Source organism: Varanus komodoensis, unplaced genomic scaffold (genome assembly GCF_004798865.1).
Source record: "Varanus komodoensis strain SLA01 unplaced genomic scaffold, ASM479886v1 scaffold10, whole genome shotgun sequence".
In the NCBI taxonomy this organism is placed as follows: domain Eukaryota; kingdom Metazoa; phylum Chordata; class Lepidosauria; order Squamata; family Varanidae; genus Varanus; species Varanus komodoensis.
In genome coordinates, this window is record NW_025335269.1 from 8,794,859 (window position 1) to 8,809,891 (window position 15,033).

The 15,033-nt window shown below is 42.4% G+C and overlaps 1 protein-coding gene across 1 annotated transcript in view; it reads right to left on the bottom strand.

Moving 5' to 3' along the window:
* CNTNAP2 (contactin associated protein 2) overlaps positions 1–15,033 on the bottom strand; it is an 870,382-nt gene that overhangs the window by 12,100 nt on the left and 843,249 nt on the right. Inside the window, exon 24 of the mRNA XM_044419123.1 lies at positions 9,538–9,768. Coding sequence (XP_044275058.1) covers positions 9,538–9,768 — 231 coding nt within the window. The remainder of the gene's footprint in view (positions 1–9,537; positions 9,769–15,033) is intronic.

Here is a 15,033-nt window from a genome sequence, read left to right on the forward strand (position 1 = left end):
GCCCCACAGATTTGCAATAGCTACTGCCTTAGCAGCCAGCCCCCATGTAGTAGCTGGTCATTTACCCCTGTGCTTGCCCATCAAAGTTTCCAACCCATTTTATAGGGTGGTGCTCTCATGCTTGTGTTAACATTTCTCAACAGGCCCAGACCTTGCTGCTTTCCTAGCTTGACCCCAGAGGAATATCGCCATTGGCTGTGCCTGCCTAAGTTATTGCCTCCATGAAAGTTTTATGAGCAGGGCTTACATTTCACCTGTTAAAGAAAAGCAAGACCCCTTTGTAATTAACGGGGAATATAGAACTACCAGTGCTCTCGAAGGAATGGTGAAGCTGAGCACTCATCAAGCCCTGAGCATAAAGTTATACAGTCATCAGTAATGGACACAATGGATCACCTGTATGAAACTACTCTGGGAACAGGGAAAATGCTTTTATGGGAAGGCTGTGCACATCAATCTATTCTCATGACAAGTTTCCCATTTTATTTGTTCATAAGATGCACGCAGAGGAGGAGCAGCTCCCTTCTCTCATCGAGCATAGCTGCATTTACACACAGGCCCACCAGTGGAAAACACAACAGTTTTCTTCATACAGAGTGCCCTGTGGGTACAGCTCTGTATGTATGAAGAGCTGACAAGAACAGCTTGAGAGCACAGGTTTCTTTTTACAAAGGGAAGAGGAATGCAGGAACAAGACTGACTCAATTTCATTTCACGCCTGATGCAGGGCAAATCCAGTTGGCCACCAAGGATTTACTCCGGGGTTCTCAAACTTTTTCAACGGGGGGCCAGTTCACTGTCCCTCAGACTGTTAAGGGGCAGGACTACACATTAAAAAATTAATTAAATTAAAACTCATTTAAAATTAAAATACATTTAAAAATTAATTAACATTTAAAATTAATTAAAAATTAAAAAATGTTTTATCGCTTGCTCGGAGAAGGCCGCGGCAGAGGCACAGTGGTGGCGGTGGCTTGCTTCCTCGGAAACTACCCGCTGGCCTAGTTTGAGGACCTATGATTTACTCACTAAGGAGTGGCAGGCAGCAGAGGGATTTGGCTTCCCTTCCATCCAATTATGTTATGATGCACCGCAGTGCAAGCAGGCAGTATCATCTGTTCCTAAAGACTGTGAGAAATGAAATATTACTGTTACTAAGTGGTAAGGTGAAAACCCAAGAAAGGGTGACATACAGGGCTAGGGTAGGATCATTGAAGTCCCTTAAGGCCAAAAGGCCTGAGGATAGAACCATGTAAATAGTTGTACTAAAAGTAATAGTGTTTCTTACATCAAAGTCCTGAAAAATGCCAGAGAGGGTAAAAATTGGGGGACAGTGGTAAAACTGTCACCTTCAGTGGAAGAGAACAGGAAATTGATTACCTTTTTATAACTGGCTGTAATGAGCCTGGAAGAAGGCCTGTTCTTCCTATCTCATCCTCCCACAAGATCTAAGAAGCAAGTTGGCATCAAGTAAGAATCTGCAAGGCCACTCTGACCTGTTGAACTTTTAGAAGATACTGCGCATGCTTAATAGGTGCATGGATAGTAACTGACACACCTCTCATAGGTAATGGGCTCATTAGCATGAACATGGGATGTATGTGTGGGAGGGGGAGCATATCAAGAGACAGTATGAAGTAGGCGGATGGAGAAGATTGTACCTTCTGAGTAGCCCAGCCAATGGGGGAAAAGAGGAAGGGTCTGTGAGCCGGCAAAAGGGGATAAAAAGCAATGTTTCGTGTGTAAACAGTGCGCTACCTGAGTGGTGGGTGCCCGCTCTTGCAAGAACGAATTAAACTGTACTGCTTGGTACTTTGCCTCCGTATCATCACTACTGGGGTTAACTCCTTACAAGACTACTTTCGTGGACATCAATGCCTCTAGCAGCAGAATTAATGGCCTGTGCTGCAACAAGATTTTTTCCCACTGAAAATCAGACTTGGCTTTGGTTCACATGAAACGACAACCCTTTGCATTATGGGGGATAGTGCAATGGCCTGCCTCTTCCCCTTTCAGTCAGCATCCCATTATTGGCCCAGCAGCCTATGATTACTGAGCTACTTTACTATGTGGGTTGCAGAGTAAGGCACAAGAAGCAGACTCGGTGCAGGCGCCATGCCTTCGTGCTCTTGACAATCCACTGGTGGGTTGTCATTATGTACAAACAGCCCCACCATTAACAGAGCTACAAAAAAAAAAAAAAAAAAAAAAAAAAAACCTTCCTGAAACCCACTTTAAAAATTAGGAGTCAACAGAGTTAGAACTTGGCCCATCCCATGATCCTTAGTCCAGACAGATATTTGCAATGTAGGCCATGGACCGGGAAAGGAATAGTTAGAGTAAGAAACTTTACAATGGAAGGCAAATTAACTTCAACATAGAGGAATCTTACTGCATCCTTGGGTACCCAGGTTCCATGTTCCTTAAATACAATAGTTTACCTCTAAATGGATCAGTATAAACAAGGGAACTAGAGTGTTAACTATCTTTGGAAATGAAAGTCTGTGGTCAGATAAAAATCTTAAGGACGTGGGTTCCAGCATTTGTGGATTTGTTAGCACATGCAAGAGGAATAATAGGAGGCCTTAGGATGTTATGGGAAACTGTTATTGGTTCCACTATAAAAACAACAACCACGGGATACCATTGAGTAAGCAACCATTAAAAAGCTACTTTAACAACACTAAGCAAACTCAGCTAAGGGTGCAGTCCAACGGCCACCTGACTTTGTCTGCAGGGGCCATAGGGTAGGTTGGATTCCCAGGTCTGACCTCAAAAACGTCTGAGCCCCTGTGCCCTTGCTGCCATGAAGAGAAAGGAACATCTCTGGGCCCAGCTTGTAGGGGAGGAATTTGAGGGGGCAGCTAGGGGAGGAAGCACCACCATCCTCCAAAGCATCCCAACAGTGCCTTTGCTCTCCTCCTCATGAGCAGAGGAAAAAAATTATGGCTCAATCCTATTTAAGTTTTGGAAAAGCTGTAGGGCTTTTTCTGGCTAGACTTGCATAGGACTGTGCCCTTAGATGGTCAAAGTCAGCCCATGATTGACATGTTTTGGAGGGCAGGGGAAGCAGAGAGGCAATCCTAGTCTCTATGCTCATCTCAACTTCCATTCAATGCCTGTAATCCTCTAAATTGGCAGGATTATAGGCAGCCACATTGGATGGCACCCTACAGCATATATGTGTGTGCATACATACATGATAAGGATGATGATTATATAACATTGCATGTATATTCCACTTTTCTTCATCTTCCAAAGAACCAAGGGAGGCTTAGAAGGTCATAACAACAACACTGAGAGGTAGTTTAATCTGAGTACCTTGCCCAAAGTCATCCAGTGGGTTTCATGGCTGAGTGGGGACTAGGACCCAGATCTCCTCAGCCCCAGACCTGCACTGTACCACCCGACTCTTGAACCCATTCAGACTGCACTGTATAATGAAAAATCTTTCTCCAAGGTGTGATAGGGACTGCTTTGTCAAAGGATCATTACTCATATGTTGGAATTATTCACTTTTTCAAACTCATATATGAAACCTTTCAAATATAACCCACCAATCTGTACCTCTAAGTCTATTAGTAGCACTTCTAATTTTGATCAATATCATAAATACCATCTTCATAAAAATCTCCAGCAAGCTTTATTAACAGCAGCTAGATAGAACATCAGCCAGCACTGGAAAGCAACTGTAAAGTATGCCACTGAAATTAAGAGTAGAGAAAATATAAGTGTCAGAGAAACTGCCACATCAAAGCAGACTAAAGGGAGAGGGAAAGCAAAACGTTCATTTCTAGACACCTGGCTTCTTTTCATTTCTGATGTGGACAGGGGGTATTCAGAACTATGTCACCAGTGGAATCTTTGTAGGGTGCTTTCATCAATGGCACCAGGGCAGAGTGGGATGTGGTAGGGCAACCTATAACAACACCAGTTACTTTTTACCAACAGCTGGCTAGACAGATTTATCAGGGTATTTCTATTTCTTTTCAGTGTACTTGACCTGGTTGTTGTGCCAGACTTTTATTTTATTTAGGGGTGAGAGGTAAAAAAAAACAATAAACAAATAAAAAAGTTGCTAGCAGTCAGCCATGCATCCCTGACAATTCTCCCTCTAAGACATATGTGTTTACAAACATGAGTTTGATGCATTCATCCTTTTTGTCCCAGGAATGTACTGCTTTATCCAAGGGGTGGGAACTGCAGCCCACATGCAGACTGTAGCATCTCTGGCATCTCTACCCCTTCAAGTCCTGCAGGGCCAGGAAGAGCAGAGTGCTCTTGAGCACAGGTCAACATGTATCTGCGCTTTCAAACAACATCCCTGCCTGTCAGGGGAGGGGGCAGCTCCCTTCCTGACCAGGCAGGGAGAGCTGAGAAAAAGAAAAAAAGTTGGAAGGGTAAGGTAAGGTGTACAATGTTGTATGGATAAGGTGATGGGGTGTGTGAATCCATTTGCATACTTGCATTGGCTTTAATTGTAATTTCTATAATGATTGCAAAAGGATAGGTCCTGAGGAACAGAGATTGCTGCTATTAATTGTTCTGTGCACATTTCATACACTTTCTGATATCCAATTGAAATTGTTACAGCTTTAGTCCTAAGCACACTCAGTAGAAAGTAAGCTCCACTGAACACATCTGGACTAATAGCTGAGCAAACACATATCGGATTTTGTTGCCTGGCGGATGAACCCACCACATGTCGCAGAGCAGGCTGCTACTAAGGAGAATCCTTGATCAGCATCCATCTCCCCTAGTACTGTCTGCACTGACTGGCAGTGACATTCCAAGCTTCCTCCTAGACCTGAGGCTCAAACCTGAGACCTTCTGCACACAAAGCACGCCTTCTTCCACTGAATCACAGCCCGTCCCCTGAACACAAGTCCCTAAAAAGGAAGTATCCCATTTGGGGTAGAAAAATCCTCTGTTTTTGTCTCAAAGTGCTTTTGTTCCTTCTCTTTCTCTCTCCCACCTCCCATACACACATAGCTAGGGGGAAGGATGTAATTTTTCAAGTTCCAGTGCCTTCACATTCACATTTCTGAGAGAGATTGCCAAGAATTATTTCCTCATCAAGAGACATCAACTGACCTTTATGGGCCATTAAGAAATATTAACATTCTTCACTCTAATGCAAAACCACAATGATAGACCTATTCATATCAGTCAGACAGCAAATCTACAATAATATTGTAAGCATTTCAGTTTGTATATTGACATGACTTGCATTTTGAAGATTGGTGGTACCTTTGATAAAATTTAAGTTTAAAGAACATGAGCAATGCAAATGATTACAGAGCTGAAAGTAAAGTAAATGGCTGACAATGTCATTCAAATATGTAGTCCACCCATGTTTTATCAAAGCTCTTGACAGAATTTATTCTGCATATGCAATGTACTAGGAGTTTCAAGGCAAAATGGAAGCTACACAGTCTATGGCCATTTACAACAGAGCCTTGAACCATAATCCCTAAATAAATCTCGGGAAACCAATAAAAACCTTTGCAATGAACTTAATAACACAACATGCCTATGCTTTTAATATAAAATGTGATCTCCATTTAGGCAGTGATATATTTTGGCTATATATTTTTATGTTGAAATATACACATATTTAGGGGAGTCATGCAGGGAACAAAATTAGTTTAGTGCTAAGAAGGAATCTGAATTCCTTGAATCTGCTGAGCTAAGGAAAATTATGTTTCTCTATATTATACTGGTTTTAGAAAAGTGAAGTGGGGGTAGATGGAGGTAAGGTGAGATATACAGAGACACCACAAACATGGTTATTAAAATATTTACTTGCTGGCTTCTGAAATGGTTCCTGATAACTCCATGAATGCAGAGTTTCTAGCAATGTCCTTTTGGATCAAGGCTGTTTTTCCACTGGAAAGCAGTGCCTTTCTTTGTGAGGGAATCTGCTTATCTTTCCCCTGTTCTACTGTATTAAAATTCTACTCAGGGCAATACATAACATTTTGAAAGTCAGGGGTCTCTCAGGGAGTGCAGTGAAAATATATGGCTTTGGCAGGTAGTTGCACATCAACTGTCTGCAGCTTCTGATGAAGTATCAGAGGTGGAACATAGATTGTATTTAAATTGGGTAGGAGGAGAAAAGATGTGCAAGGGGTGTTAAGAACCTGGCAAGACTGAAGGATGTGCTTTTTTTACTTCCTTTCCATTAGGGAAGATTTATGGGAAGTTCAAGCACCATCATTAAGTCACTCAGGGACCAAAGAATGGAACTGAAGCTGCTTGTGCTCATTTGAGGAGGGGGTGGGTGGAAATGGGGTCATCCACAAATCAATTTTTACTTGATTCATCACTTGCTTTTAAAAATCAATGAACTGCATTTGCCTATTACCAAAATTTCAGGACAGCTATGTTTGTACCATATTGGAAGAAATATGACATAGGAAGCTGCCCTGACAGCAAGTCAGACCGTGGGTTTGTTTAGTTCAGCTTTGCCTACATCAGGAGTGGGGAATCCCTTTCCATCCATAGGTCAAATTCAGGATTACAGACGCTCCTGTGTCACCCTGACAGTCATCCACAAACTCCTCAAGCACCAGTTGGGAGAGACAACCAGTGGCTTCCCTTATCCCTGATGCATACTGTTTGCCTGCTGCTCGCATGAGCCCTGCTGCAGATTGTGCTGATGGCATGCAGTGGAGGTGGACTACCTCCCTGACTCCCTGGCCACTCACTGCACAGATCCCAGAAGTGGTATCCATTGAGGTCTCTTCTCTAGCTAGTGGCACAGAGGACTGCTCTGCTCTGTGCAGCTGCTGATGCTCAGGTGGAGGGCAGGGAAGGCATTGAGCATCCATGTTGCTTGCTGGAGACAGCACCTCTCCAGCTGGAGCACGGATGACAGGTCCCCTCTGTGCCATCACGCTGAGCTTGAGGTGGTGGCACAGAGTGGGTGGGTCCTCCTGATGCCAGTGGCTGGAGAGGTCTCCTCTGGAGCTGCTGGCACAGGTCCACTCTACTCTGCACTGCTGCCCTCTGCTCAGGGCAGAAAGAGGAGACATTCATGCTGCTGGCTGCAGAGGAGACCTCACCAGCTAGTGGCATGGATAACAGTTCTGCTTCACTGCCCCTTGCCCAGGGTGGTGATGCAGTGCAGACTTGTGATGCTTGAGGTGTCTCTTCTATTCTGGAGCAGCTAGGGAAGAGGGACATCTCTGCTCCAAGCTGCTGCTCCAGCACAGGGAGCAGGGAAACATCTCCTTCCTGTTGCACTCAGGACACAGGCCTTATTTACCCAGTGGGGACAAAGAGAACTTGGCTGCATGGTATCCCAGCTAAGGCTGGCCATTGAGCCTGTTGCACTTCAGCGCATGGTCCTGTTTGCACAGCGGGGGCTTCTCTGGCAGTCACAGGGGATGAAGTCAACTTGTGATTGCAGCTGTTAGACAGAAGAATTGTTCCTTCCTGTGGCATCCCCTGGGAAACCACCAGGAGGCCTAACTTAGGGGGAAGCAGAGAGCAAAGCACTAGCAATGAACACAACCCTCCACTGGGCTTATTGTGGGTGCTTGGCATGATGGGTGGTCAATAGATGTGAACCCAAAGCCCAGAATATGCCAGAAATTTGGGCTGGGCAGGGGCAGAAGTGCTTCACATGCATCATCTCCTTCTCATAAGGGGGTGCACAAAAAGGGGGCTCGCTTATGTGTAGTGAGAATGGATGCCCCTCAGCCCTCACTGCTATCTCCAATCTGAGTTCAGGGATGAGTGTGTGTGTGGGGGGTCTACTCTGATGCTTTCTGAGGAGCCTGAAGCCTGCCTCCAAAGGAACCCCACAGATTGGGAGGTCCAGTGGGCCAGGTTAAGCTTTCAGGCCAGAGGTTCTGCTTCCGCCCTAAACCATGTTTGCTGAATATGACTAAGATTTTCAGCTTGAGATAGTTCTAAATTCCTGACAGTTGCTTAATCCATTATTAAATATGTTGTGATCAGCACCATCAGTGTGGGAGGCAATATCAGGGAATTTTGTATTCTACACTTAGATATGTTCTCATTTTTGAAACAGTATATCTTACACAAAAGCTTTCATATTCTAGCAACAGGGAAGGCAGACCAAGAGGTTAAGAAACCATAAATGGCTTTAAAAAGACAAAGAAAAAAGCGGCTCTTCAGGGCACCATCTGTGTTTTCCATTTGTGGTCCTTGAAAACTCTGTGGTTTTGTGCCATACAATTTGTGAATAGCTAAACTGCTAATAATGAAAGAGCTAAACAGTCCACTGAAATAATTCTGGGGATAATCCCTGCCTGTTCTGAATTCAGCCATAAAGTCCATGGGCAAAAGCATTTGAAATTGTTGTATTGCTACAACAATTATTTATAGATGGCAACACTTGTCCAAAACTTCTACCAGCCTGTGACTGTGCTGCATACTGGTCTCTCCTGCACAAGCCTGCGGGGCAGCCAGCTTTTGAAGGGGAGCGACTGCTTTGCTTTCTGTTGTTCAGGGTGGCAGAGGGACTTGTTGAGTCCTCCTGCTCCTTCGCCACTGTGAAAAGTCACCATGGCAACAGGAAAGATAGTCAGTTATGAAATGGGTAACAGCAAGCTAAACAAGATCGCACTTTTCCGTAGCAGACTGGCAATGCAGCAGAGTACTTGTGAGGGCACAGAAGCAGCTATTCAGAGGGCAAATTTGATGCTGTCTTAGCATCAGCATCAGCAAATGTGTTTTTTCAACTCCACATGGCTTAGACGACAGGGAAGGGTTGGGGGTATTTATAGGAGGAAAGCGGTGCTTGGCTGGGGGAAGACATTGTTTTAAAATGGGGGGGGCACTTCAATGGTGGTCTTCATGCAGCCCCCTCCCCCACTTCTTTCATACTCCCCATTCCAGTGGCAAAATTATACTATGCTGAAAGTGACAGCAAAAAAGTGACCATTAAAACCAAGGCCTTTGAGGAATGTGCAACGAGCATGTGTCTTGCTTTGAAGAAAAATTTGATAGCATGGCAGAGAAGGTAGGGGCAGGCAGGAGGGGGTGCAATGCAGACTCTAAACCCCAGAAGTTGCCAACCTTGATTTGAAATAAATTCTTTTCCAGACTGTATCCAGTTCCTTCCATCCTTACCTGAAAATTTTCCCACCCCTCATCCTAGAGTTATAAGAAAAGCACATGGATGAGAGTCCTAAAGCTGCCCATAGTATCCAATGTGGCCCTAAGTCTAGCAGAGGATTTGAAAGGAACCTTTATAATTGTAAGGTTGTACAAGAGGTTGCACTGATAACAAATACTATAATTTTAGTGCTGAGAGCAAAAACCTGAGACAATTCTCTGAACTTGCATTTATCGTATTTACAAAAATTAAAGCAACTAAAACAAATACATACAAGACAATGAGCAGATAAAAATCCTACTGCTTTGGATTCCTGCTGTAACATGGAATCCAAATTCAAAGTTAACATCTTGAAACATAAATTCAGAACTAATAAGAAGTAATAACTTTGTAACAACAGCAATGGAAGAATGAGTGCTGGTATCAATCGTTGGTCTCCACCTTACCTGAATCTGAATGCCAAGGGTTTGTTGCAGAAGACATTGGTTTGATAGTTTGTGGATTTGCTCCGCAATTGGATTCCACAAGTTCCCCTTCTGTGTGGATGTGAGAGGAGAGGTTCGTTGCTCTCAAGGCTGCCTTAAGTGGGGCAATCTGGTTGAACTGCACTCTGGACAGACAGCCAGAAAATCCTGGTGTATTGTATTTATGGATCTCTTGATCAATTTTTCCAAGTTCTACATTAGGGGAGAGAAAGAACAGGTATTCAATAGAGTTTAATGAAAGACAAACAAGGAACATTGTCATACTGTTTGTTTTTAATTCTTATCTCCAGAAAATTAGACACATTGCAGACTATGCTAATGTTGTACCACCTGAGATGTAGCTTCTGTCCTTCACCTTTCCTTGACTGCAATTGTTAAACTTAAGTCAAGGCTGGTACATAGACACACAAGTTGTGCAAGTTAAGGGTGTTGTACAGGGTTTCAAACCAGTTTGCCTGTCAAGATTGTTGCTCCCCACATCCCAAAACCTGGGAACCTCAGGTGCTTGGTTGTCCCCTGGCTTTTTAAAGTGTCATATATGTCTTGATTTGCACATACATGCATTCTTTACCAACCAAACAAACAAAAAGGACAATTCCCAAAATATTGTTCTAAATTGTCACAAAAAACGTCTACGGGGGAGGTAACATGATGTCATGGCACTAGTCAATAGGAACCCATTAACAACCTGTTTTCTCCTGATATGCCAAAAACATATATTTCTGTGTTCTTTCCCACACCCCAAAAATTTTCTCCAGGGATAAAAACATATACAGATATTCAGAGTGAGAAAGGAACTTTCAGGTCACCTTAGCCACTCTTACAATGTTACATCTGTTTTCCCATAAAGCTGTAGTGATGTCATTCATCATTAATGACAGCTGCATATAATTAAAAATAGTACTGAAAACTCCTGTGCTTTCAAATCTTTCTTAAATAACAAAATGGAAGCTAGCAGGAGATGGTGCTATTCTTTAAAACACTATTCTTTAAAGCACTATTCTCTCACTGTGACTGCTTTATTACAATGCTTAATCATGCACCAAACACTTAAAACATGCAAATAGCTTTATACTCATTAGCCTGCTCAAGCCTCAGAATGATCCTTAGACAGCTATAATTCCAATTTTCAACTTGCAAAAGCATGGCAGATAGATTGCAGTGGTGACAATCACAAAACTGGACCAACCGGCTAGAATCCAGTAGGCAAGGACTTTTTCTCATTATCACCCTGAGATGAATGTGCTAATGGAATTGCTCATTACAAATGGCCTAGGGAAGGCAGACATTTTCAAGGGCAGAAAAACAAATTTGCAGCTCACAAAACACATTTACACCTGAAGCTAGGCAGACTTTATTTGGAGACTAGAAACAGAATATATCCAGTGGAACACAGGAGTGAAGGAAAAAAATTTCTGAGGTTGCATGTATTTGGTTTAAATCCAATAGTTCATCTAACAGACTACATTGGATGCCTCTGTCATTTCATTATAGCACATTTGAGACAAGATCTATTTGTGCATTCAGGAAGCACAAGTACTTGGTGTTTGTATTGAAACCCTTGCAATTATTAGAGATGTCTTATGCGAAGAAGCCAAACACTATTATATATATAGCTGGCATTTATAATAAAACACCAGCACTGCGCTTGGAGCTGAACCAAGAAAAAGATTTAAAACTGGTCAGGGCATACATTTCCACAATAAATAAGCTACAAGTATGGAATTCTAGGGTGCAGACTGGCCTATGGGAAAGCTAAACAGAAAGAATGGGAATTTAGAGGTAACTTCCCATTTTAGAGAACGTGAGGGAGGTATATGTATGCTGGAAGCCTGCACAGATTACTGAAATAATTAAACTGGGCTTGCTGTAGCTATGCTGGAGTTATACCAATATCCTGATTCAGATAAAGAGGCTGTTTCAAGGCGGGAAACACAAACATATTAAGGCTGGAAAAGGACACATCACCCATACATATACTGCATTAACGCAACCCTGTGATCTGCATTTTATTACTAAAACATGTCACAGACATGGATCTGCGTATTCATCTTTAAAAAATCGTGCCTTTCAGATATATTTCAGTCCTTTTGCAATACCTTCACTGCATGTTAACACACTTGGGATTCTGGATTCGCATTCTGTAGAACATGGTTAACATTTCAAGGCATTGTGGTAACTTGAAATGCTACAATTCCTGCTGTAACACGGAATCCAAATTAATTTTCTCCTTGACTGTGCAAGATAAATAAAATGGAGATTTGTTATAGTAATGTTTGTGATATATCACACCTGAATGATACGAGTGTAGCAGGTATGCTTCAGCTTAGCCCTGCAGAAATGGATCAGTCGGTGGGTCAGCATGATTTGTTTTTTTTTTTCACATCAATGGCTCTTAGAGCTAATAAAACATTGCTTTCTGGTGGTAAGCTATACGCAGAATTGCAATTTACTTTTCACATTCTCAGTCAATGCTGTGCATTTTCTGTGTTTGCATCCCACTGTATTCTGTCCATACCCGTGCCCTTTGTGATATGTTTAAGAGATGTCGGTAGTAATTCACAAGGCAAATGACACTATCACAGCATTGCACACATTTGCTACCCCCTTTGCAGCTAGTGCCATTTTTATCCCCCGTGTAGTATCTGATTGTTGAAACATCTCTTAACGTGTCTTTCCAGCTATATATATAAATTATTTTAGAATAAACCAATTGAGATTTCAGTGAATCCCATTGAATTCAGTAGGTCTGTTCTAAGCATGACCAAGTCTGGGCTAACCCAGTATGTGCTGTGTCCATCTGACCACATCAAAGACAAAAGAATAGCGCTGCCATCTATGGTCCTTCTAAAAAGATAAATGTATCAAATAGTGTGCAAAACCTGGAAGGTTCACAAATGGATGACACTGTCTTGTAAACCACTCATAAAATGTGAGTGAACAAGCCAAATGTTCATCTGCAGGAAGCCACTGTGTACAGACTGGTTTATAGGACAGACTGGTTTGACTAGCATTGTCTTTATCTTCTCACTGAAATTATAGCTTTGTGCGGATGCTACAGTTGTGGAACCCTAATCAATCATTCTTGGGTATTTTGGAAAGAGGAAACATAAATCAATTACACTTATTTATGTTTGCAGTTTTGATATAACTACAGTGCAACATTTGTCAACATGACCCATTAATCAGCCATACCAAGCTTGAAAAGACACACTGTCAGATGGGCAATGGCCCAATGCATTAAGCAAGGTAAAGCATTAGACTTCAAAGGGAATAATTTCATAGAGACAAAACCAAGGAATGCGATTCAGAGTTTAAAATCAAAGCATGTGACACATTTGCAGTGTGTCCAAACTCTATGAAGAACCCTGCTGTGGCATTCTGGATATTCCAAATGGTAAAGCTTTGGATCAGTTTAAGAATAAGAAAAAAGGATGGGTGACCTGGCTTGGAACTCTCCTACAATGCTTCTTCACCAGCAGTAGTCAGGGAGATACACCTATACTGCTCACACCCAGCTCATGAGATATTCAACTTCTCCTTGCATAAACCAGCTACCAAGGCCAACAATGAAGAATTCTTAAACTATACTAGAAGAAAAAAACAACTAAAGAAGTAGTTGGCCCATTCAATAATAATGTAATTAAAGAAGAAATGGAGCGGGGGTGGTAAGGAGATTATAGAGAAGCTGGATGACTTTTGAAAATCAGTCTTCACAGCAAAGGCGGCACAGCAGATATTTGTTCCTAAGCGTATGTATTCTGGAGGGGACTTGGAGAAGCAGGGATGATAGTGGTAATAAAAGACAATATACTCAACCTCATTGACAAACTGAAAGTCAATAATCACACAGCCCAGATGGTATTCATCCTAGAGTTCTGAAGAACTCAAACATGAAATTATTGACCTTCTTACCAGAATATTAAATATCTCCCAAAAACAGCCCTTGCATCAGAGGATTGGAGAATGGCCAATGTAACACCAGTTTTTTAAAAGGGTTCCGATGGGGTGGGGGGGAATCTGGGAAATTACAGGTCAGTTAGCTTAATTTCTGTTCTGGATAAACTGCTTAAAAGAGTGAAAGACAGAAGTGGTAAACACATAGAGGGATAAGCCCTGCAGAAAAAGTATCAACATGGCTTCCACAAGGGGAAGTCAGTCTCACTAACCTATTGGAGTTCTTTGAGGGCATCAATAAGCACATAGGCAAGGGGGATGCAATGGACATTGTTTACTTGGACTTCCAAAAGGCTTTTAACACATTCCCCCTCCTGACCAAACTAAGCAGTCATAGAATAAAAGGTGGTGGAGGTGGGTCCTTTTATGGATCACTAACTAGAACAGAATACAGAAGGAGGGAGTAAATGGCAATTTCTCCCAATGGAGATATGTCAAACCCTGCAGCGGAGTTCTGCAGGGTTTGTGTTAGGACAGTTGTTTTTCACCGTATTCATAAATGATCTGGAATTAGGAGAAAGTAGTGAAGTGGCCAAGTTTTCTAATAACACCAAACTATTTAGGGTGGTTAAAACCCAAAGGGGTTGTGAGGAGCCCCAAAGAGATCTCCCCAAGCTGAGAGAATGGGCATCAAAATGTACAGTAGCAAATGTAGTTCAATGGAAGTGTAAAGTAATGTATGTTGGAGCAAAAACTTCAGACTTCAAGTATAAGCCGATGGGATCTGATATAGCAGTGAATGAACAGGAAGGGATCCTGGGGTAGTGGTAGGCAGCTTGATGCAAATGTTGGCCCAATGCATAGCTAGGAAAATCTCCTTGTTGGGCAAAATTAAGAACAGAATACAAAAATGAACTGCCAAGATCTTCCTCCACCTGTAGAAATTTTTGGTGTGATTACACTTAGAATATTGTGTTTGGTTCTGGTTACCTTATCAGGTTAAGGAGATGACTGAGTTGGAAAAAGTACAGAGAAGGGCTGGCAAATCTTCCTCATGAGGAACACCTACAACAACTGGGACTATTTAGCTTAGAAAAACAGTAAGAGGAGACATGATAGAGGTGTTTAAAATAATGCATGGTGTTTAGAAAGTGGAGAGGGAGACATTTTTCTCTCTGTCCCATAACATTAGAACCCAGGGTCATCCCATGAAACTGATTGGAGGGAGGTTTTGGACAGATAAAAGGAAGTAGTCTTTATGCTACATATAGTAACACTGTGGAATTTGTTGCCCTGAAAGTGGTGATGGCCCCCAATTTGGATGACTTTAAAAGGGGGTTGGACAGATTCATGGAGGAGGAGGAGGAGAAGGCTATCAGTGGCTGATAGCCTTGTTGGCTATGTGTTACCTCCTTTACCAGAGATGTCCTGCCTGCATACAGCAGTTGCTGAGGAACTTGGGCAGGTAGAAATCTTGCACCCATGCTGCATGAGGAGCCCTGTGGGCAGCTGATTTGCCACTGTGTGTACAGACTGTTGGACTAGATGAACCTTTGGTTT